The sequence below is a fragment of the Verticillium alfalfae genome, genomic scaffold (genome assembly GCF_000150825.1).
Source record: "Verticillium alfalfae VaMs.102 supercont1.16 genomic scaffold, whole genome shotgun sequence".
NCBI lineage: Eukaryota > Fungi > Ascomycota > Sordariomycetes > Glomerellales > Plectosphaerellaceae > Verticillium > Verticillium alfalfae.
In genome coordinates, this window is record NW_003315023.1 from 30302 (window position 1) to 50168 (window position 19867).

At 55.8% G+C, this 19867-nt stretch overlaps 9 protein-coding genes across 9 annotated transcripts; 4 read left to right on the forward strand and 5 right to left on the reverse strand.

Moving 5' to 3' along the window:
* Positions 1-536: 536 nt before the first annotated feature.
* On the forward strand, positions 537-2357 carry VDBG_09685 (conserved hypothetical protein; the record flags this gene model as incomplete). Its single annotated transcript, XM_002999919.1, has 3 exons — positions 537-858; positions 925-962; positions 1014-2357. 3 exons carry the CDS (start codon positions 537-539, stop codon positions 2355-2357), a joined length of 1704 nt encoding a protein of 567 aa, XP_002999965.1.
* A 983-nt stretch (positions 2358-3340) lies between these two features.
* On the forward strand, positions 3341-4548 carry VDBG_09686 (mitochondrial RNA-splicing protein MRS3; the record flags this gene model as incomplete). Its single annotated transcript, XM_002999920.1, has 5 exons — positions 3341-3381; positions 3447-3516; positions 3585-3903; positions 3985-4456; positions 4515-4548. The coding sequence occupies 5 exons, from the start codon at positions 3341-3343 to the stop codon at positions 4546-4548; spliced, it is 936 nt and encodes a 311-aa protein (XP_002999966.1).
* A 906-nt stretch (positions 4549-5454) lies between these two features.
* On the reverse strand, positions 5455-7103 carry VDBG_09687 (DnaJ and TPR domain-containing protein; the record flags this gene model as incomplete). The annotated part of the gene is made up of 2 exons (XM_002999921.1): positions 5455-6042; positions 6159-7103. The coding sequence occupies 2 exons, from the start codon at positions 7101-7103 to the stop codon at positions 5455-5457; spliced, it is 1533 nt and encodes a 510-aa protein (XP_002999967.1).
* Positions 7104-7687: 584 nt separating this feature from the next.
* Positions 7688-8587, forward strand: VDBG_09688 (conserved hypothetical protein; the record flags this gene model as incomplete). Its single annotated transcript, XM_002999922.1, has 1 exon — positions 7688-8587. The coding sequence occupies one exon, from the start codon at positions 7688-7690 to the stop codon at positions 8585-8587; it is 900 nt and encodes a 299-aa protein (XP_002999968.1).
* Positions 8588-8669: 82 nt separating this feature from the next.
* VDBG_09689 (vacuole morphology and inheritance protein) lies at positions 8670-11827 on the reverse strand (the record flags this gene model as incomplete). The annotated part of the gene is made up of 8 exons (XM_002999923.1): positions 8670-9205; positions 9272-9351; positions 9407-9525; positions 9578-10467; positions 10533-11193; positions 11250-11417; positions 11514-11676; positions 11760-11827. 8 exons carry the CDS (start codon positions 11825-11827, stop codon positions 8670-8672), a joined length of 2685 nt encoding a protein of 894 aa, XP_002999969.1.
* A 697-nt stretch (positions 11828-12524) lies between these two features.
* On the reverse strand, positions 12525-13041 carry VDBG_09690 (predicted protein; the record flags this gene model as incomplete). The annotated part of the gene is made up of 3 exons (XM_002999924.1): positions 12525-12727; positions 12798-12900; positions 12994-13041. 3 exons carry the CDS (start codon positions 13039-13041, stop codon positions 12525-12527), a joined length of 354 nt encoding a protein of 117 aa, XP_002999970.1.
* Positions 13042-14491: 1450 nt separating this feature from the next.
* VDBG_09691 (fatty acid desaturase) lies at positions 14492-16726 on the reverse strand (the record flags this gene model as incomplete). The annotated part of the gene is made up of 2 exons (XM_002999925.1): positions 14492-15959; positions 16049-16726. 2 exons carry the CDS (start codon positions 16240-16242, stop codon positions 14492-14494), a joined length of 1662 nt encoding a protein of 553 aa, XP_002999971.1.
* Positions 16727-17072: 346 nt separating this feature from the next.
* Positions 17073-17591, forward strand: VDBG_09692 (predicted protein; the record flags this gene model as incomplete). The annotated part of the gene is made up of 2 exons (XM_002999926.1): positions 17073-17166; positions 17374-17591. The coding sequence occupies 2 exons, from the start codon at positions 17073-17075 to the stop codon at positions 17589-17591; spliced, it is 312 nt and encodes a 103-aa protein (XP_002999972.1).
* Positions 17592-17666: 75 nt separating this feature from the next.
* On the reverse strand, positions 17667-19740 carry VDBG_09693 (dihydrolipoyl dehydrogenase; the record flags this gene model as incomplete). Its single annotated transcript, XM_002999927.1, has 5 exons — positions 17667-18485; positions 18547-19251; positions 19311-19390; positions 19471-19535; positions 19669-19740. The coding sequence occupies 5 exons, from the start codon at positions 19725-19727 to the stop codon at positions 17868-17870; spliced, it is 1527 nt and encodes a 508-aa protein (XP_002999973.1).
* Positions 19741-19867: the final 127 nt, after the last annotated feature.

The window sequence follows — 19867 nt, forward strand, 5'->3', positions numbered from 1 at the left end:
CCGATCGCCTGGGGCCAAACCGTCAACCGCTCTTGGTGGAGTGGTTTCAGGTAGCCCCAGGGAACAGGCACTTTGGAGGTGGATAAACGTGTCGAACCTTGACTTTTTCATGAGGGATGTCTATGAATACTACCTTGGCAGCGGGTTTTGGTGCATCTTGTGCGAGCGCGCTCTGCACCTTGTGTAAGTCTTGAATTCGACCCCAAGTACCATACACGTGAAGAAGGCTAACATTTCTTAGGCAATCTACGTTTATCACGATTTTCCTCACCTTCCTTACGCAATGCATTGAATACAACAAGGTGCCTGGGAGTAGCTCACTGTCACAAATCATCACCCCTCAGTGTACTAAGAAGATGTCGTGGTATTGGAATTTAGGACTGTGGCTATTCGTCTTCTATTTCATCTGGAAGGCAGTTCAATTCTCTGTCGACACTCGTCGATTGATTACCATGCGGAATTTTTATGTCCATCTCTTGGAGATTCCTGAGCAAGACATGCAAACTGTTTCGTGGCAAGACATTGTTGCACGCATCATGGCTCTCAGAGATGCCAATCCGAACACGGCACTGAACATGACCCGGACACAGCGAGACTGGATCCGCGCGCATTCAAAAGAACGTTTGGATGCTGTTGACATCGCCAGCCGTCTCATGCGGAAAGACAACTATCTCATCGCCATGATCAACAAGGACGTTCTGGACATGACCTTACCAATCCCGTTCATGCAAAACCGTCAATTCTTTTCCGGAACGCTCCAGTGGTGGCTTTACTTCAGCGTCATTGACCTTATCTTTGACCAAAGTGGCCAAGTCAACCAAGAGTTTTTGAAAGCAGATCGACGAGGCTTGCTCAGCCGTAAGCTACGGGATCGTTTTGTCTGTGCCGGTTTACTCAACCTGCTTTGTACGCCATTCTGGATAGGCTATCAGACGGTGATTCATCTACTCAATTATTACAATGTTTGTTTACCCAACTTGTGCGTGCTGTAACCTACTGACAACCTTGAATAGGAGTACAAGAAAAACTCGGCCACGCTCGGTGATCGCCGTTATACAGCCTTGGCCAGATGGAAATTCCGCGAGTTCAACGAACTACCCCATCTATTTCAAGAACGAATCAATATGTCATACCCATTTGCAAGCCGATATATCGACCAATTTCCGAAGCGGCTCGTAGAACAAGTAGCAAGGTCTGTTACCTTCATGTCTGGCGCCATTACCTTCACACTCGCCGCAGCTTCATTCCTCGACCCGGAGCTATTCCTTGGGTTCGAAATCACCAAGGACAGGACGGCGCTGTTCTACATCGGAGTTTTCGGCACCATTTGGGCTCTCGCCAGGGGTATGATATCAGAGGAGACTACAGTTTTCGACCCCGAATTTGCGCTGAAGGGCGTCCTGGACTTTACTCATCATATGCCAGACCATTGGCATGGGCGACTTCACAGCTTTGATGTGAAGCAAGAGTTCTCCGAACTCTATAAGCTCAAGGTCGTGATTCTCGCGGAAGAGATCCTGGGCATCTTCCTAGCATCGTTTGTGCTGCTTTTTTCCGCCCCCAAAAGCAGTGACCAAATAATCGACTTCGTTCGAGAATTTACGATCCATGTCGATGGGTTGGGGTACGTATGCTCTTTTGCCGAATTCGACTTTAGGAGAGGCCTTGGGAATCAAAGACCCACAGCTGGAGTCGAAGACGTCCGCGAGGATTATTACACAACCAAGCATGGTAAGATGGCTGCATCATATTACGGGTTTCTTGAGAACTACGTGATCAACCCCAAGACGGGCATGCCGGGTGGCCACGTGCCGCCTAGCATGCGGCAGCAATTTCACCCGCCCCCGGCGTTCCCAGGGCTCAACTCTCCGAATCTGGTAGCCGAGATCCCGGGTTCGCGAGAGGGGCGAGGCGAAACAGGCCGCAGCCGTGGCCTTCAAGGGGGCCTGGGCCATCCGGCGAGGACGCCTCGATTCGGAGCGTCCATGACAGCACCTTCCCCCATGGCATCGATGCTGCTCGACCCTCATCACCAGCCTTCAGGTACAAACCTAAATGTGCGAAGCACGTACGGCATCAAAGGTCGACAGCATCGTGGCGAACACCCACCAGAGCGTGGTATCCGCGAAGAGCCCACAGAAGAAGGCTTGAGCTCGCAATTACAATCCTATTCTCAGCGTGAAGATGAAGATGAAGCGGGTGGACCGCTTGGCGAGTCGGTTTGGCAGACCTCACCCGCCAAGAACTTGAGTAGGGAGAGTAGCGGGGCTTTGTCGCGGGAGCCAGATACTGGCGTGCTGGGGTTGATCCAGCAATTCCAACAAGCCCAACGCAACAATAGGCTAGGAGGGGCGTGATGTATTTGATACTGCTGACCTGGGTGACTGCTCCAAAGTAGTCTATAGATCCTTCTTTTGCTATGTCGAGTGTGTGTGCAGGGGTATTATACTCCCCATGTCAAGGCTGAGGGCAACTCCTTTTTCTTTTCTCTTTGGCAGAGGAAGCGCTCGATTTCAGTGAACCGGTGAACCGAGGCGACACATTAGGGGCGAGTAGTCCCGCGCTGTCTAGCATTCGCTACTCCGTCGAAATAGATATTATTCTGCCTGCTCATAAGAAAGTCGTATCTCCGAGGACGGACACCCACGAATCTGAACTTGGTAATAATGACACGGTCATTGACGCGGGTAACACTGGAACAGCAGCGCCGAGGCTCAGTGCCCAAACCCCAATAGGTGCACTAGGCGTGACTCCGTAGGTGCGTACGTGTGGGGGGCCTCGGTGCTAATCAGATGGCGGAGTTAGTGGGTGGGTAGGTTGGCGCAGGAATGTATACCTGCACGATAGCAAGCATGATAGGTACATTGATCCCCCCAAGCACGGCCCGGCGAGGCCCATCTCCGAGCCCGCAGCTCGCAGCTCGCCGCAAATCAGCTTTGAATTTTTTCGGCCGCCTCCCTCGCTCTCGTTGATGAGTCGTGTACCGTACCTGGCTCACCTCAACAGCCAGAAGCGAAAGTGTACATTTGACACGTAAACTCACGCACTTGCCCCCCCGGAGCTGCTGGATACGTCCTTATCACCTTTTTTTGCTTGACGGCTGATCGTACTTCTATACCATTTGCAAGAAACGATCGCCGGTCCGTCCCCGACCTCCACGCCTGCCTCTTTCATCGCGCCTGCAATCCTTCGACTGGCTGTTCACGAACACCGTCGCAGAAAGAGCACGTCCTACCTCGACGACCACATTCATCGCACCCCTTCCTACATCCTCCCAGCCGTCACCCTGGCGGCTCTCCAGCCCAAGCCTTTCGGCGAAGCGCCCGAAGCTGTGGCCGCAATGGCCCAGCCAACTGCCGAGCCGGTCGAGGAAGAATACGAGTGCGCCCTGCCAACGACGGTCTATCGCAATGCGAACGATTGTGCTGACATGATGTCCATTCCAGCTATGAATCTCTGCCACCCAACTTCTCCCTGCTCCAAAATATGGCTGCAGGGGCTTTTGCAGGCATAGCAGTACGTGGCGCCCTTGCCCGTCCGGAGGACGACCTTGTCGAGTTGTCCAGTACTAATAGCATCGCCAGGAGCACACCGTCATGTACCCGATCGATGCCATCAAGACGCGCATGCAGGTCCTGAACCCTACAGCGTCTACCGCGTACAATGGAGTCATCCAGGGAACCTACAAGATGGCCACCGGAGAAGGCTTTCTCAGTCTCTGGCGAGGCATGTCCAGCGTCGTTGCAGGTGCAGGGCCCGCGCACGCCGTTTACTTTGCGACGTACGAGGCCGTCAAGCATGTCATGGGCGGCAACCAGGCTGGTGTGCACCACCCTCTGGCGGCAGCGACCAGCGGAACTTGCGCGACCATTGCCAGTGATGCCCTCATGAACCCCTTTGATGGTACGACTCGTCTCCATTTAATGAGCTTGGTTGTTTCAGCAATTGGCGGCAAGACATACTGACCTCGTCGGTTTACTACAGTCATCAAGCAGCGCATGCAGATCCAGAACTCGGCCAAGATGTACCGATCCATGACCGACTGCGCACGATACGTCTACAAGTCTGAGGGCCTGGGCGCCTTCTACGTGTCCTACCCCACGACGCTCTCCATGACAGTGCCTTTCACCGCGCTGCAGTTCCTCGCCTACGAGTCAATCTCCACGACGATGAATCCGGACAAGACCTACGACCCGACAACGCACTGTGTGGCTGGTGGTGTGGCCGGTGGTTTCGCCGCTGCGCTCACCACACCCATGGATGTCATCAAGACGATGCTGCAGACAAGAGGCACCGCCACGGACCCCGAGCTAAGGACAGTCAACGGCTTCATGGCTGGCTGCCGGCTGCTTCTGCGCCGCGAGGGCCCACGAGGCTTCTTTAAGGGAATCGGTCCCCGTGTCGTTACGACCATGCCCAGCACGGCCATTTGCTGGTCAGCGTACGAGGCCTCCAAGTACGTGATCCTCGCTCCTCTTGTGTATATGTGGATTGGCCAGCTAACCAGATTCCAGAGCCTACTTCATTCGTCGCAACGATACGCTGTAAGGCGGTCATCCTACCTCTAGCAGGGCTGAGTCGGGGGGTGGAGGTTCGGGAGGTGCATTGACGGCTCAATTCCGCACATTGCACCTGGATTCCCGACGAAAGACGGGTGTCAGGGCTTTGGCGACGATGGATCCTTGCCTTCACCTTTAGGTTGCAAAGTTGATACAGCACGGTCTCAAGAGAAGTCACAGAGCGCATCTGATGTGCCGAAGCATGCTGCCCACCCCGAGTACAACACCACCCAACGACGAAGGCATGGCATCAACGGCAAGGAGAGGACCACACGTCATGTGCGGCGCATTGTGGACATCGCAGGCAGAGAGGAGGGGGACGACGGGAGAGGCCGCCATCATGATCATCCATCACGCGCAGCTCGCGGCGGTCAATGTGTAAATATTATGTGTGTAATCTGAGGGGTTGTGGGAAATCAACCTTGGTCAATCGAAGCGTCATAGATGCGCTCTTTGAGCGATGCTACCTGCCGCGTGGTACCCTTCACATAACTCAACTAGAGTGTCGTTGGGTGTCGTTGGGTGACATGACAACACGTGAGCGTTGAGGCCACATGGGCCAGACCAAATACGAGCCAATTTTCAGAAAAGGTTATCGAAGCACCTGACGTCCCTGCTCGAAAGAGTTGAATCTCCACATGATGGCTCCATGTTCAAAAGCGACAGCTGTTCACGTCCACTGTCCTACAAGAACTTGTCCGACCAGTCGGTTGGATTAGAGTTTTCACCATGAACGCCAACTGGCGTGTAGGTTCAACGTGTATGTACGGCCTACTTCTGCAACAGAATCAAACTCCACAAACTCCTGACGCTCCCGCGCGCACCGCCGTGGCGCATTGCGCTGCGTGTGTTCCGCTCATGGCCCCCCAAATTTCAAAATGCTGCACAGAGGAGATCAGAAGGGGAAGCCGCCGCCGCCGCCGCCGCCGAAGTGGAACTTGAACTGGCTGCCGCCGCCGCCGGGGCCTTGTTGGTGCATGTACGGGTGGCCGAAGGGACTGCCTTGGAAGGGGTTGCCGCGCTGCTGCTCCTGGTCGTTGGGGTCGTCGCCGCGGTCGAAGCGCTCGCGGAGCTCGGGGTCGCTGAGGACCTCGTAGGCCTCGTTGATGGCGGCCATCTTCTTCTCGGCCGCCTCCTTGGTGAGGCCCTGCTTGTGCGCCTTGTCGGGATGGTGCAGCTTGGAGAGCTTGCGGTAGGCCGACTTGATCTGGCGCGCGTCGGCGTCGTTGGTGACGCCGAGGACCTTGTAGTAGTCCTTTGTCTTGCTGCGCTTGAGGGCGATCTGCGCCTTCTGCTGGAGCGGGCGCACAATGTTCTGCTTCTCGGGCTTGACGTTCTTGGCCTCCTCGAGCGTCCGGACGGCGTCCTCGAATTTCTTCCTTGTCCATCTGCTCGCGCGCACGGTGGAGGAGACCGTAAAAGGATTGTTCGTTTCAGGGCCAGGGCGTTGTCGCAGTACTGCTTCGTCTTTCTTGCTGTTCATCTGCTTCGCGATAGGTTAGCACACGCACGGAAAACACGCGATACAGAACGCAGGTCACAAGAAAGTGACGAACCTCGTAGTAACCCTCGCACGCCAAGTCGACGACCCTCATGTACAGCGCCGATGGGGCGTTCGCTGGTATGGTACCATCCTGCTTGAGTTTCCTCCACCTGCGACTTGATGTTGGTGATCAGACCCGCGTCTTCGCCATTGTCGATCAACATCTTGACGCCCGTCATGGGCTGGTTCTTCTCAAAGGCCTTGGCGACTTTAGTCAGTGTCTTGTCGATGACCTTCTGCTGCTTCAGCATCTTCTTGCAGGGCTTCGAATCCGGGTCCGAGTGCAGGCACTTCCTGATCTGAGCCATGCCGTTGTTCAGGTCGTCGAGGCCGTAGAACGTGTTGGCCGAGATGGTAACGTGGGGGGTCGTATCGCCAGGCCTCATCTGGAGGATGTGGTGCAGATCACCCATGCCCTCCTCGACCTCACCCCGCGCGAAACGGCAGCGCGAGCGCAGCTCGCGCAGGTACACAGCCCGGTTCGCCGTCATGATCGCCTCTCCAGCCTGGTGAACGCACGTCTCGAAATCGCCCCCCTCTCGGCGCCCTCGGGCCAGCTGAGCTGCCCCTTGAGCCTCGTCGAGGGCCGCCAGCTCGGGCGAGGCGGCATCCTTGTTGGCCAGTTTGTAGTGTTCCTTTGCGCCCTCCCAGTCGGCGCTGCGGGCGCGGATCTTGGCGAGCTGGATGTGAGCGCCCTCGAAATCAGGCTTCAGGGATAGTACCCTGTTGTAGTCTTCAGTGGCCTGTGAGGTTCGGCCGAGCGATAGGTAGGTGGTGGCACGCTTGAAGAACGTGAGGTAGTTGGAGGGGTCGCGGGCCACAGCGGCATCGTAGTAGAGGAGGGCGTCGCTTGTCTCGCCCTTGGACAGGTGAGATTGCGCCGAGGACAGGAGTTCGGAGACAGGAAGATCGGACGGGATACTTTCGGCACTCAGAGCAGAAACGAGGGGTGTGGCGAACAGAGCCGCCGCGACGGCGAGGGTTGAAATGTTCACGTGCATGGCGAGAGGGCTCGGTAGCAATGGCGGCAGAGCAGAGGAGTAGAAAAGAAGGCGATAGAGGGGGTGACTGCTGCCTCTGCGGAGTTGCGAAAAGATACGCAATTGAGGTGTAAGAAAAAAAAGCAAGAGGCAGCAAAAGACCAACGAGCTTTGGACAGTTGTCCGAATGGTTGCGGCAAGGTGTCGTGCGAAGTTCCGTCGTTCAAATGGGTCCTGGTACCTGGATGCGCGAAGTAGACCCTTGAAGCAAGAAGTGTCCTTATCCCAACCTGGCTAGCTCGGCTCACACTGTATGGTGCACACAGTGAACAGGGAGTCGTTAGCGTGGGGCAGCAGCCAGCGGACAGCTGGCAGGAGGTACAAGCCCGAGGTGGGTAGGTACTTGTAGGCAGTTGCGGGTGACATGGGAAGCTCAGATGCGGGGCCCCTGTTCTTCATCCTCCGCGTCAATCTAGGCCGCTCACTCGCTCATATCAATCTCAGAAGATGTCGCACGCATCGACGCGTGCTCGCCCACCCGCTTGGTACCAGTCACCAACCACTGACCCACGACGCTGGAGTGCGATGCCGGGTGCATCATCACCATGGCCCATCTTGACCACGCAGCAATCTTCTCGCCCTCGGTCGCACGCATCGCCGCGTCAACGGCAAAAGACTGGTCCTTCGTTGACACATGGCTAGCCTCCAAATTCCCAGGCCGGGCCGCCCCGTCCTTCGAGCGCAACCCTGACACGCTCAGGGTTCTGCTCTCTCTGGCGACCCTCAATGAAACCGCAGACGAGGAGCGTCAGCTCTTTGCGCGCGCCGAGGCCTCTGCCCGCAGGGAGCTATCGCAGGCCGCCGATCGAGGTGCTGACCATGCCTCAATGCAATCGGACCTCCTCGAGGCTATCGAAGAAGCGCTGCCCCAAGACGGACGTAATGCCCTCGATGCACTGGCGTCGCTCTCCGTTGATCTCGGCAACCCTCAGCCGACACCTCATGAACTCGGCGTCACGCTTGTCCAACTCCAGGCACAGGCGCAGGAGGCAGAGGAGAGGCGTGCCCGCCTGACAGATCTTCAATCTCACGTGGATGCGGAGAAAATCGCCATTGCAGATCTGCTACGTGACTTGCAGGGCTGGAAGTTCAAGCCTTCGGCCGAGCTGCCGCGACAGAACGTGGAATTGCAAAGAAAAATCAAAGCTCTCTCCAACAAATTGCCCGAGCTCGAGGACCGTCTAAAAGCCATTGACACGGCCCCAGCCGCCTTTCATCCCACCATTGATCAAATTGCGCGAGAGGAGTCGGCATATAGAAGTCTCTTGAATCGCAAGATGGATCTCGATTCTCAGATAGCTCCCTTTGCCGGCCTTCCTGACGACGCTGATGCTGCCAGAGACCAACTGGAAGCTTTACGCAGCGAACTTCAATCACTCACACGCCGAAGAGATGCCGTTTTCGAGAGTCTCGTGGAACGTGAGAGTCCCCGGAAAAGATCATGATGACTAAAGGTGGTCTTTCCTCCGATGGACTGACTCTAGCTTCGTTGATCAAAGTATACATCTGCGACCATGGTGACATCCATCAAGGTCGCTTTCCCCTCCCGGCCACAGCGCCACCAAATCTGCCCAGCTGCCTCCCGAGACCGGACCGCTTAGCAGCCGGAGGTACCGGCGGAGGGACCGTAGACGAGTCTTTCATCGGGACTGGCGGCCCCGGCATGTTGCGTGTGTCCTTGGATCCTCCCTTCATTTCTGGTCCGTCACCAAGTCGAATGTCACCGACACCCAGCGGGGCGCCATCGTCGAGACCCTCGCCGGCGTGCCTCTGCGTCCGCCGAGCTTTCTCCTGCACACTTCGGAACTTTTCCAACAGATCGCCCCATTTAACAATGGCTTCTTCTCGCCCTTTGAGCCTGTTGGGTCTGTCGAAATTGGCACCAGCTGACGTTGACGCCGTTGGCCTAGGCGTGATATGCAGATAGCCAATCGAGCTGACGCTGTTGAGGCGGTTCTTGAGGGCAGCAAAGGCGGATGACTGTGGGAGAAGCATAAGAAGTCCGTAGAGGCACTTGTAGAGATATGGGAACTTTTCAGGCTCCAGGAGCTGGAGGCGGAGATCTGAGGTGCGGCACACCGCATGTCAGCTTCCCACGCAAGTCGGCGGTAAGGCGTGGGACAACTTACACGTGAATACTGGTGATTCGATGAGTTGTACAAGCTTGTCTATTTGAATAAGAATATTCACGGTCATCTCCAATTCCGCACTATGCCTGGTTAGCAACTTCGTCTTACATGTGTCCCCAGACGCTGCAAACTGACAATATCTGCAAGAGGTTGTATGCTTGCTCGTATGCCTGTGCCAGCAGGCATAGCGAGAATGTCGCAACGGCGTTGTAACACCAAGAGCGGAAGAGAGCTACGAAGAAAGCTTGACCGTCCTTGAATCTACGTCAGTCCAGGCCGATTCCCTGCAAAATATGGCTGACGTACCTTTGTCTCGAGATTGCGTAGCCTCTTCCGAAGATCTGCCAGCTCTGGTGCGGTAATCAAGTTGTTGTTCAAAATCTGTACCATGATGCTGGCGAATTCAACATCCTCTTCCTTCTCAATGCAGTCTGCCAGTGTTCTGTAGATCCTCTCGGCGCTAAGACTGACACAGAGCTGTCGGATGATAAGGTTTCCACGGGTTTCAAGCAGCTTTCTGTCTGTAGCGAAAAGCTGCAAGAGATTGACCATGAAGTTGGAAAAGTAGTCGTCTTCGCTATTGCGTGAAATCTGGGATAGCAGTTGCAGATCCTTGGTCACGACAGCTTCTGCTGGATCAGACAGCGTCTTGAGCAGAGCCGGGAAGGTTCCATCGTTGAATGCTAGTACCTTGCGCGGTGCTTTCCTGTGCAGCATGATAAGCCACGTCAAGGCAGCCACCCTCGTAGCCTCATGATCGTTGAGGAAGAGCAACGTAAGAGCGCTGACTGCAGCTGCGTAGTCAAGATCCGCCTGTGGGTGGGCTGAAGACGGAACAGCGCTGGGTGTTGAGATGGAGCGATTATGGGCGGGCGTCGGACTTCGTACATCGAGCTCACGGGAGCTGGAAAGGGAGGCACGAGCACTAACAGTGCCATCCGGCCGTTCTCCGAACGTTGGCAGGCGTGATTGGTGGTGATACTGCGTTCCCATATCGGGTTCATCCGATAATGACACAACGTAGTCCAACAGACCACTGTTGACCCGGACTGCGGCTTGACGAATCGATTCTGAGCCACTTGCCATGGCGGGCAACATGTGCGCAAGAACCTTGGGCGTGAACGGCAAAACCTCTTCTGGACAAATGTCGAGGAACTCAACGATCCAGCGCAGTGACTCGGGTAACGTTGCGTCTTCTGCCATACGTAATGAGATACTTGCTTCGCATTATTGGGGAGGGAGGGGCTGTGTCTTAACGTACCTAGTGGAGAGTCCAAGGTCGCCGTCAAAATATCGAGGATCTCTCGGTAGTTGATGTGGACGTCCTGCCCAGGCACCCAGTCTTCTTCGGCGCTCACATCGTCGTCATCCCCCGACATCTGAGAGTCAATCTCGTCGCCTTCCTGCAGGCCATCGCGGAGGCTGCCTGAATCAACAGAGTCCTCTCGTTTCCTCTTGCCGCCCTCTCGAGACTTCTTGCTCTCCGCCAAGCCTTTCTTGACCCTGGAGATTCTCTTGATTTCGTTGAGGAATTTGTTCAGGCAGGCCTGTGTGGCCACTTGCACGTCCTTGTTGGTATCACTCAGGAACTTAAGTAAGCCGGCGAGGAAGTCGGGGAGGAAAGTGACAATCTCAAGGTCTGGGATAGAATCTAGAAGAGTGATCCAGCCTACGAGGAATTGGCGAGTGAATGGGTTTATAACCCATATTCGATCCTTCAGAAGTGGGATGAACCGCTGTAGGGAGAAGGCAGTTGGAGGACGAGGCCGGTCCTCGCTGAAGTCTTTCTCTGGCCCGCCAAACTCAGGCTCGGTCTCGAGGACAGAGACATAAGAGGCTGCCGACTCGGAGACAATATCTTTGACAAGCCGATCAAGGAGTTCCGCTCCGTTCTTCACTGACAGTTCAGAATCAGCGCCTAACTATGCAAGGATATCAGCAAAGGACGGCAGTGACAAGTGTTAGCGATAGTCCCTACTTTACAAAGAGCATCAAAAATGTTGTTGAAATAGATCAATATCTCGCCTTTCGCAACCTTGGCGATGTTGTACATGGCCTCACAGGCGTAATACCGCACTCTGGCATCCTGATCGGTGAAGCATGCGAGTACAGGCGGGACAATCTTGGCCAAGTAACGAGCTAGTTCCTGGCGAGAGAAAAGTTGTGAGCAACACACTCAAAGGGGCAGCGGGGACGTAGAGGCCTCAGAGGCTCTTATTCGGCCGGGGGGGGGGCGACGCACTGAACCTAGAGCGATTCCAGCCGCTGCTAAGCCGATCAAGCCGCCATTCCTGGCATGGGGCTGATGAACCGCATATGCATACTCGTTGCAAAGCTGCTCAAGGATCGCTTCAACTCTGTTGTAGTCTTTGGAGGCTACAAGATCCCGAATGACGCGTTCCAACCTAGCCCCAGTGATCAGCGAACGGGACGCACTCAGGAAGCGGGTTTCATTTTGCTCGAGATGCCTCGCAAGAGATGCACTTACTCGAGCGCTCCGACTTTACGTTTGTCATAGAGCTTGTCGTTCAAGAGTCTCTGGACGTTGGCGTCCATTGTCGCGGGGATACTTAGGTCATGCTTGAGAGGATGAGACTAGCGCGAGCGTTGAGTGCTTATCGGGGCGGCAAGACGACGCAACGGTTCGACGGGAGCGCAGAGAGCGAGAGAAACACAGAGTGCTTCAGGAAATTGAGGTGTAGCTGAAAAGCAATGACTGCGAGCTAGGGGCCTTAGATGTACGAAGATTGGAGCTTGAATGTGCTTTCAAGGCTGGATGAAGTGGAGGTTGAGGATGTGACGAAAGCTCAGGTGCAACCTATCCGTGTCGGCTCCCTGCTTACCTCAGGTACTGACTGGCTGGCTGGCTGGCTGGGCGAGGAAAAGGCTGACAAGCAGGTACGTACTCTTGAGCCCGGCACAGCCTGGCAAACGAAGGCAAACGAAGGCCAACCGAAGCGCTTCCTCTCCGGCCCACTTCATCATCTCGGTTGCGGCCGTGGGGTGATCCGACAAGGGTCTTGTTGCTTATCTACATATCCATCCTTTTTTGACCGTCAGAGAGGTAAGGGAAAAGAATGCTCATACGAGCTTCCAGGGAGATGCCGAAGCTGTCCCAGCAGCGTGGGTTGTGGAGGCGAGCAAGGGTCACTATAAGCAGTCGGTATGGTGTGTTTCGGCCCCCTCTGGAGCAAGACTTTCTGACTTCGTTCCCCCATTTCACTTCCTCATGACAGCCCGCCCTTCTCTCACTCTAATGCACCCAGGACGCATCCATCGTATCCGAGCTTGATGCCCTCGCTGTACCTGCCCGTGTTGCCATGGCTGAAGTGCCGTGATGTGCTCGACGTAGTACCCTGCTCGACCCTGGCAAACTGGGGGCCCTGAGAGTGGATGATGATCCAGCCTCCTGGGACTCGGATCCTGACCCCTGGTTCCAATCCGCGCCGACCTGACCTGCGTCACGTCACGCCTGATCATCTCGGGCCGTTTTATCATTTCCGCTGGCTTCCACCGCTGGACTCACTGGCACCACTCTGCCCGCTGCCACCTCGCTGCTCTGTTTGACCCCCGGCGCTGTTGTCCTTGTTCGTCCTCGCCGCCACGGCCGCTCGTCTAGCGAATTCATCCTGCCACCAATGTAGTCAGCGGCAGGTCCTCCCAACCTCGGCGCCCTTTGCGCCAGGCCTTGCTGGAGGTTGGCATTGCTTGGGGTTGCTTACCTGCTCCCCTCGTGCCTTTCGAATTCTCGCCGCCGCGGCCTCGTCCATCTTACTTTTCCCCATGGCCAAGTCGTAGGATGAGTCTGAGGAAGTGAAGCTGCGAAAGCGAATGGCTTTCGGTCGAGGATCGCCTATCCGTGGGTGCCTATGGAGGGCGCCTTCTACCCTTTTGTCTGCAAGCTGTGGAGTCGAGTGCTGGCCCTCTCAAGCTCTGCAGCTGACTGCGTCTCGCCGTGTCAAGGTTTGCAGTGTCTCGTGTAATGGAATCCCCGGCAAACATCGTGACTTTCAAACACGTCCTTTCAACAGCCAACGACTCGTCTCTTATACCCGCTCGCCCTTGCGTACCCTGCATCTTCACCAATTTGCTTTTGCCCCCCCTCTCTGACGCCAGGCCATGTTCCGGGGGGGTGGTTGAGGGGAGGCACGGGGAGGGAAGAGGGAGGGGAAAGGCGGGCTGACTTAGATCCAGGGGTGGGATGAGCAGGGCCTTGCGAGAGCTTTCCTGGCGGGCGGCCTTTGCTTCTTTCTCGGATTCCTGCGAGGGCCTCACGCATCATTTGCTCACGACCAGGGTCAGGCCAGCGATCCAAATCTTGCCCTCTTCCCGGCTGCCTCGGAGGAGGGGGGTCGCAACACGGCGACAATCATAATTGTTTGCGAGATACGACTGGTTGATCACCGTCACTTCGTGTGCTTCTGCCTCTCTTTTTTTCCGCCTTGGGCAGCCATATATCGCCGCGGGGACCTCGCGCCCTGTTCTCCTGGGCGGGCCCGAATGCGACTACACTGCTGCTCTTTGCCCTGAAAGGTGGGTGGGAACGTGATTAGCTTATAAACATTGCTCTGTTCCGACGAGGGACGTGGGCGGGGAGTGGGACTCCTCAAAGCAGATACGATCAAAGACACCGTTTGGTGTACCTACGAATCGAACAGGAACAGGTACGGACGGCAAATAGTCTTTTGGGCCCTTTGTTTCAGCCTGAACCTGGGTTCCCGTTTCCGCCTTCCTGGCGACCAGGGTGGACTATGGAGACGGTACCAAGCCCACGGGACAAGTGACAGCCTTTTGGAAGCAACACATAGGTCACTATGGCGGCAAGGATGGGGAGCCACCCTGGTCCTTCCACCTCACTGACATGGGCAGCACCGGCCACCAATTAGCTGGGAATGGGATGTCGCAGGCCTCCAAAGTCCCGAGCGTTGGCAAATTTAAATCGTCTCGGTTTGCGAGCCAACATGGTAGCAAACGTGCGCAGCAACATCGGAACCCTAGGCAGACGAACTTGCAAGCTGACACGCTGCAGACATGTCAGATATTGCCATAGTGATACTGATCACTTCCTGAAATGTAGCTCTCATACTATCTCTATATACATGGTACATTCATCTACCCAGATTAAGCATCCGTATCATCGTCAAACAGAGCTGCTCGTGCTGAAGTGAGTACCTCTTCATGAACAACGAGCCGTCATCATGTACTGATCAAGTCGTCATGCTATTCGTGACTCGCGACATGCTTTTGGCACTCTGCCAAAATGGCTGCCTGTCGGGACACTTCGGCGAGCTTGCCGATGACGGTCTTGTTGCCGTCCACAAAGCCATAGAGTGCGTATGGAATACCGACATCGACGCAGAATTCCTGCACCAACTTCTGGGTCCGCCTGAGATTGTGGCGCGGGATGCGAGGGTACAGGTGATGGATCGCCTGAAACTGCAGCCCGCCGTGGAAAAAGTCTAGCCAGGTCGGGCAGTCCACGTCCATGGTGGTGCGAAGCATCTTTTGGGGAAAGGACTCGGCCGGCCCCAGATCAGCGGTGCTCATGGCAAAGTGAGAGAGCGTGATCTGGATATGCAGCGGCGCCTGCAGCATGTGGCTCACGATGACGAAGACAACCCGGTCCCAGGCCGTCGGGATGCACCTATACACGATGCCGTACCCGAACCAAGCCCAGAAGAACGCTTGGCCGACCACCTCGAGCCAACGATGCCACCACGCCGGTCCGTGCCGTGGTGCGCGACCGGCGATCAGGTGATCCCAGGAGAGGACATAGAGGTTGAAGCGGCCGAACAGCATGATCGGATAATACGTCTTGGACTGCACAGATAGCATCACTTTGGCAAATGCATCGTACTTCATCAGTCGGTTGTAGTACGTCGGGTAGAGATTGCCCAAAAGTCGGTGGGAAACGGCGAAGAAGGGCATGTGCTCGATGTCTGGATCGTGCTCGGGGGAGTTGGTGACAATGTGGTGAACATTGTGACTCCGCTTCCACCAGCCCAAGGACAACCCACCCAGGAAGTCGGCGATGAAGATGCCAATGCATGTGTCGATGTGGAAATCATGAGTAATGCCCATGTGACCTGCATCATGGGCGGCAAAGACAAGTTGATGCCAAAAGATACCAAGACACATGGCACTCGGGACATACCAACCCCAGCTCAGGAAGAGTAGCATGCCACTGAAGAGGAGAGCGTAGCGCACCATCTCGATGGCATAGGAAAGGTAATTGCAGTCGTAAAGCCCTTCCGCCTGTATCCTTTTGTTGAGGAGACGATATTTGACAACAATTTCGTGTTGTGTTTTGATGTCGAGTGACGGGTATCGATCGAGGTCCAGGCTGATCTCCTTTTTCGTTTGGGCGTCTAGGAACCCCGTGGGTGTCATTTTGTGGTCATCGTCATGCGACGATACTGAGCTGGCCGACGAGGAGTGGCCTCTCGTGTTGGTGGTTGTGGTGTTGTGTCGGCGGTGAGCAAGGGGCTTTTCAGCATCAAAGACGGGTGAGGCTTCGCGCGAGTCGGTATCACTGGAGGTGGAAGTCTGCTCTTCGCCCTGTGGTGTTTCTGTGGCCATATCGCGGAAGCTCCCTCCCTGGATTGGTGGTAAGAAGTTCTCCCATCGTCCCTCTACTCGGCCTATGCGGTAGCGCATCATCTGCTCTCTTGCTTCCGGGGAATGCAACCTGCAATGAAGAAACGCGTTAGTACGGTGGATGAGCAAAGCACAGATGGCGTGCAGTCGGCTGCCGGTGGTAGGTTGGAAGACTCGTACACTGTAACCTCGTCCGTGGCATCACGACCGACCATGTGCATGATGGCCTTGTCACCGCCAGGGTGGTACTTCAGCCATGCGTCGACCTTCAACACATGTTCGTCCACGATGATAATGGTGCGTCCACTCGCGATGAGCCCTTCCACCTGCCGTCGAGACAGGAGGGGTAAATCTCGATGCTTGCGGGCGTCCATCGCGCAATTTCACAACGAGCGGAAGGTACGAGCGGTCCAGGGCGACTGTAATTAAACGAATTGACGATAAGTGACAGATGAAGTGGTGGACCACAAGTCGAGAGCAGAAGCAAAGTTGCGACCGATGTTAGGGTAGCGCTGGACCACCTCAGAGACACACATGCGTGGACCACCGTGGCTGCTATGGCATCTCCAATCCGGTTCGAGTGCAGGACCACGCCTTGATTCCTTGCGTGCCTGATCAGACCCCGTCGACAGTGTCCAACAGTCGATTTCTTCGGATCTTCGGTAGCTGATGGGACCATGCATTCGCCAGGGACGGACAGTTCAACGGGCCCGACCTCTTTCAGGTAAGGTCTGAGAGGGTACCTGGATGATCGTCATAGTCACGGCCCCCATTAGGCGGAACAAAAGGAACTTTAGCGTGTCAACTTGTGAGCGGGTCCCGCACAAGCGCCTGGGAGCCTCCGTACGTGCCTGAGCTGTCTCCCTACCCTTCCCAAGCAGATCGATCGGCCTGTACCTTGCTTCAAGGCTCCGGAGATAAGTTCGCTGCAGCACTGCCTTGTTCAGCTGTACAGGATAGTTTTCTGGCGCATCAAGCCAGACGAATGCAAACACGATTCGCATTGTTTGTTGATGTACCGACAGTCAAAGGTACTTTGTGATCCTGTAACTCTCAAGGCAAACAATCGTCGTGTCACATCATGATCTATATGAACCGTTGTCTGTCCAAAAGGCCGTCTATCGCTATCTCTACTCATCATGACCTGATCGTAGACTGTTGTCGCATCAGAACCTGCCGCCTCGAAGACACCTCGCAATTAATCATGGCATGTTATCACCCCTGCAACGTGAGACAGACACCCATTGTCATCGTCAACAACCCAGCCCAAGGCGGCCATCATGCGGGACTGCACAATAGTAAGCGCACCCTGGAGTTCCGCCGCGCAGACTGACAGACTGGGGGCTTTGTAGACTGCGAGCAGTATCGATACCAATGTGGGCAATATGACCATCACATGGCAGCTCCCATCAACTTGTAAGCTTAGTGCAGAGAAGACCACCACCTGCAAGGCCATGGACCTCGCAGGAACGCAGTAATGATCCTGACACTTAGTGAGCGTATAGCCAGCTCAATGGACCAGTCACTGGTCCACTTGTTAGCGGCTGTGGAAACGATAGCAGCTACTGGTCGGTCGACCAGCATGGTGGCCTGGCACGACAGTCGTACCGACGATATCCGTACTCAGCGATGGCCTTCGGGCCAGGGCGGCAGTGTCCTTGTCCGGCGTGCCCTGTTAACCGGTATGCGGATGATGGTTTCCCCGATCACGGCGACGTCCTAGTTTCATGGGGCGACCCAACAACGTTCCGTAGGTTCTGGTGACGAAAGCATAGATGCATTATACTGTACACAGCGTCCGAGACCTTGGTACACTCGCATCCTGCGTGCTAGTCTGAATACGCGAAGCCAGAAAGACGCCCCTGGCTCTACCTATGATCCCATCGTCTATCTTGCCGCCTCCTCCATTCTGACGCAATACATTTTCCTGTTTTATGTCTTCTTCGCCCTTTCCCGAGTCCCTCGAGCCTTGGCGGTCCAACGTCCTAGATCACTCTCCTTACATGTGGATGGGCAGAGAGTGGGTGGCCATGGCAGCCTCCTTGAAGGCCTCGGCGAGGGTAGGGTGTGCGTGGCACGTACGAGCGATGTCCTCGCTGGACGCACCGTACTCGAGAGCCAGCGTAGCCTCAGCAATCATCTCGCCGGCGTTGGGGCCGACAATGTGAACACCAAGCAGGCGGTCCGTCTCAGGATCCGCCAGCATCTTGACCATACCCTCGGTGTCGAGGTTGGTCTTCGCGCGCGAGTTGGCGCTGAACGGGAAGGTACCGATACGGTAGGGAATGTTCTGGGACTTCAGGTCCTGCTCGCTCTGGCCGACCCAAGCGACCTCGGGGTGGGTGTACATGACCGAGGGAATGGCGGCGTAGTTGACGTGGCCGTGGCCCTTCTTGATGTACTCGACAACAGCGACAGCCTCCTCCTCGGCCTTGTGCGCCAGCATGGGACCGAAGGTAACATCGCCGACGCAACGAATGTGGGGGATCTTGGTACGGTACTCCGAGTCGATAATGACACGGCCGCGGTCGTCCAGCTCCATACCGATGTTCTCGAGTCCGAGTCCACCGGTGTAGGGCCTGCGGCCAATGGCAACAAGGACGACATCGGCGTCAATCTAAAGGCATGTCGATTAGCTATTATGACCATAACATGGAACCAGGAGGACATGTGCTTACGGTCTCGGGCTTGCCGCCCTTGGCAGAGTCGACCTGAAGCTGGACCTTCTCGCCGGAAGCGTCACCGCTGACGACCTTGGTGCCGAGCTTGAAGTTGATGCCCTGCTTCTTCAGGATCTTCTGGGTGGCCTTAGAGATCTCAGTGTCCATGCCAGGGCCGCCAATCTGGTTGAGGAACTCAACAACGGTAACCTTGGATCCCAGCCTGGACCAGACGGAGCCCATCTCGAGACCAATGATACCGCCACCGATGACAACCATAGACTCGGGAATCTTCTCGAGCTTGAGGGCGCCAGTGCTGGTGACAACGCGCTTCTCGTCAATTTCAAGGCCGGGGAAGGGAGTAGCCTCGGAACCGGTCGCGATTAGGATGTTCTTGCCCTTCACAGTGGTCTCGCCACCGTCGTTCAGCTCAACCTTGATCTCGTGCTCGTTGACGAAAGAGCCGGCGCCCTTGATGTACTCGACGCCGTTCTTCTTGAGGAGGAACTCGACACCCTTGGTCAGGCCCGAGACAGCGGTGTCCTTCGCCTTCATGAACTGCTCGAGGTTGATGCTGACGTCGCTGACATCAATGCCGCGGTTCTTTGTGTCGTGCTTGATGGTGTGGTAGATGTGAGAGTTGTTAAGGAGAGCCTTGGAGGGAATGCAGCCGACGTTGAGGCAGGTGCCGCCGAGGGTGCCGCGCTTCTCGATACAGGTGACCTGAGAGGCATAAGATTAGCGTGCCGTCTGTGGGAGAGGTGCCTAGGGATGCGCAGTACCTTCATGCCCTCCTGTCCAGCCTTGATGGCGGCGACGTAGCCAGCAACGCCACCACCAATGATGATCAAGTCCTTCTCCTCTGTTCACGAAACTATCAGCACGGCTGGGGCCAAGAAAAATAACTGCTTCGAGGCTTTGCTCGAATGGAGGGCAACGAACCAGAGGCGGACGCGTATGTGCGGCTCCATCGCGACAGTTGGGAGGGAGCAGTAACGGCAGGCAGACTGGTACCTAGTCAGCGACGAACGACACGAGTGATTTACGGGTGGTGATGGCAACGAGCTCGGCAGACCAAGAACACTGGGCGTAAGGGGGGTTCCAGAAGAATGCAAAAGGGATTGAGGCATTGGAACTCACGAAGACTGCTTGAAAGCCGACCTTACGGCAGAGCGCGGTAGCAAGCGACGGGAAAGCATCTTGTCTGTGTGTACCGATCGAAACGTCGGATGGGCAAGAAGGGGGATGGAGATGAGGAGTCTTAACTATGATTGTCGGACAAGCTCTCCACGAGAGGCAGGATAGGATCTCGAGGTTAGACACAACCACCAGTAGGTGT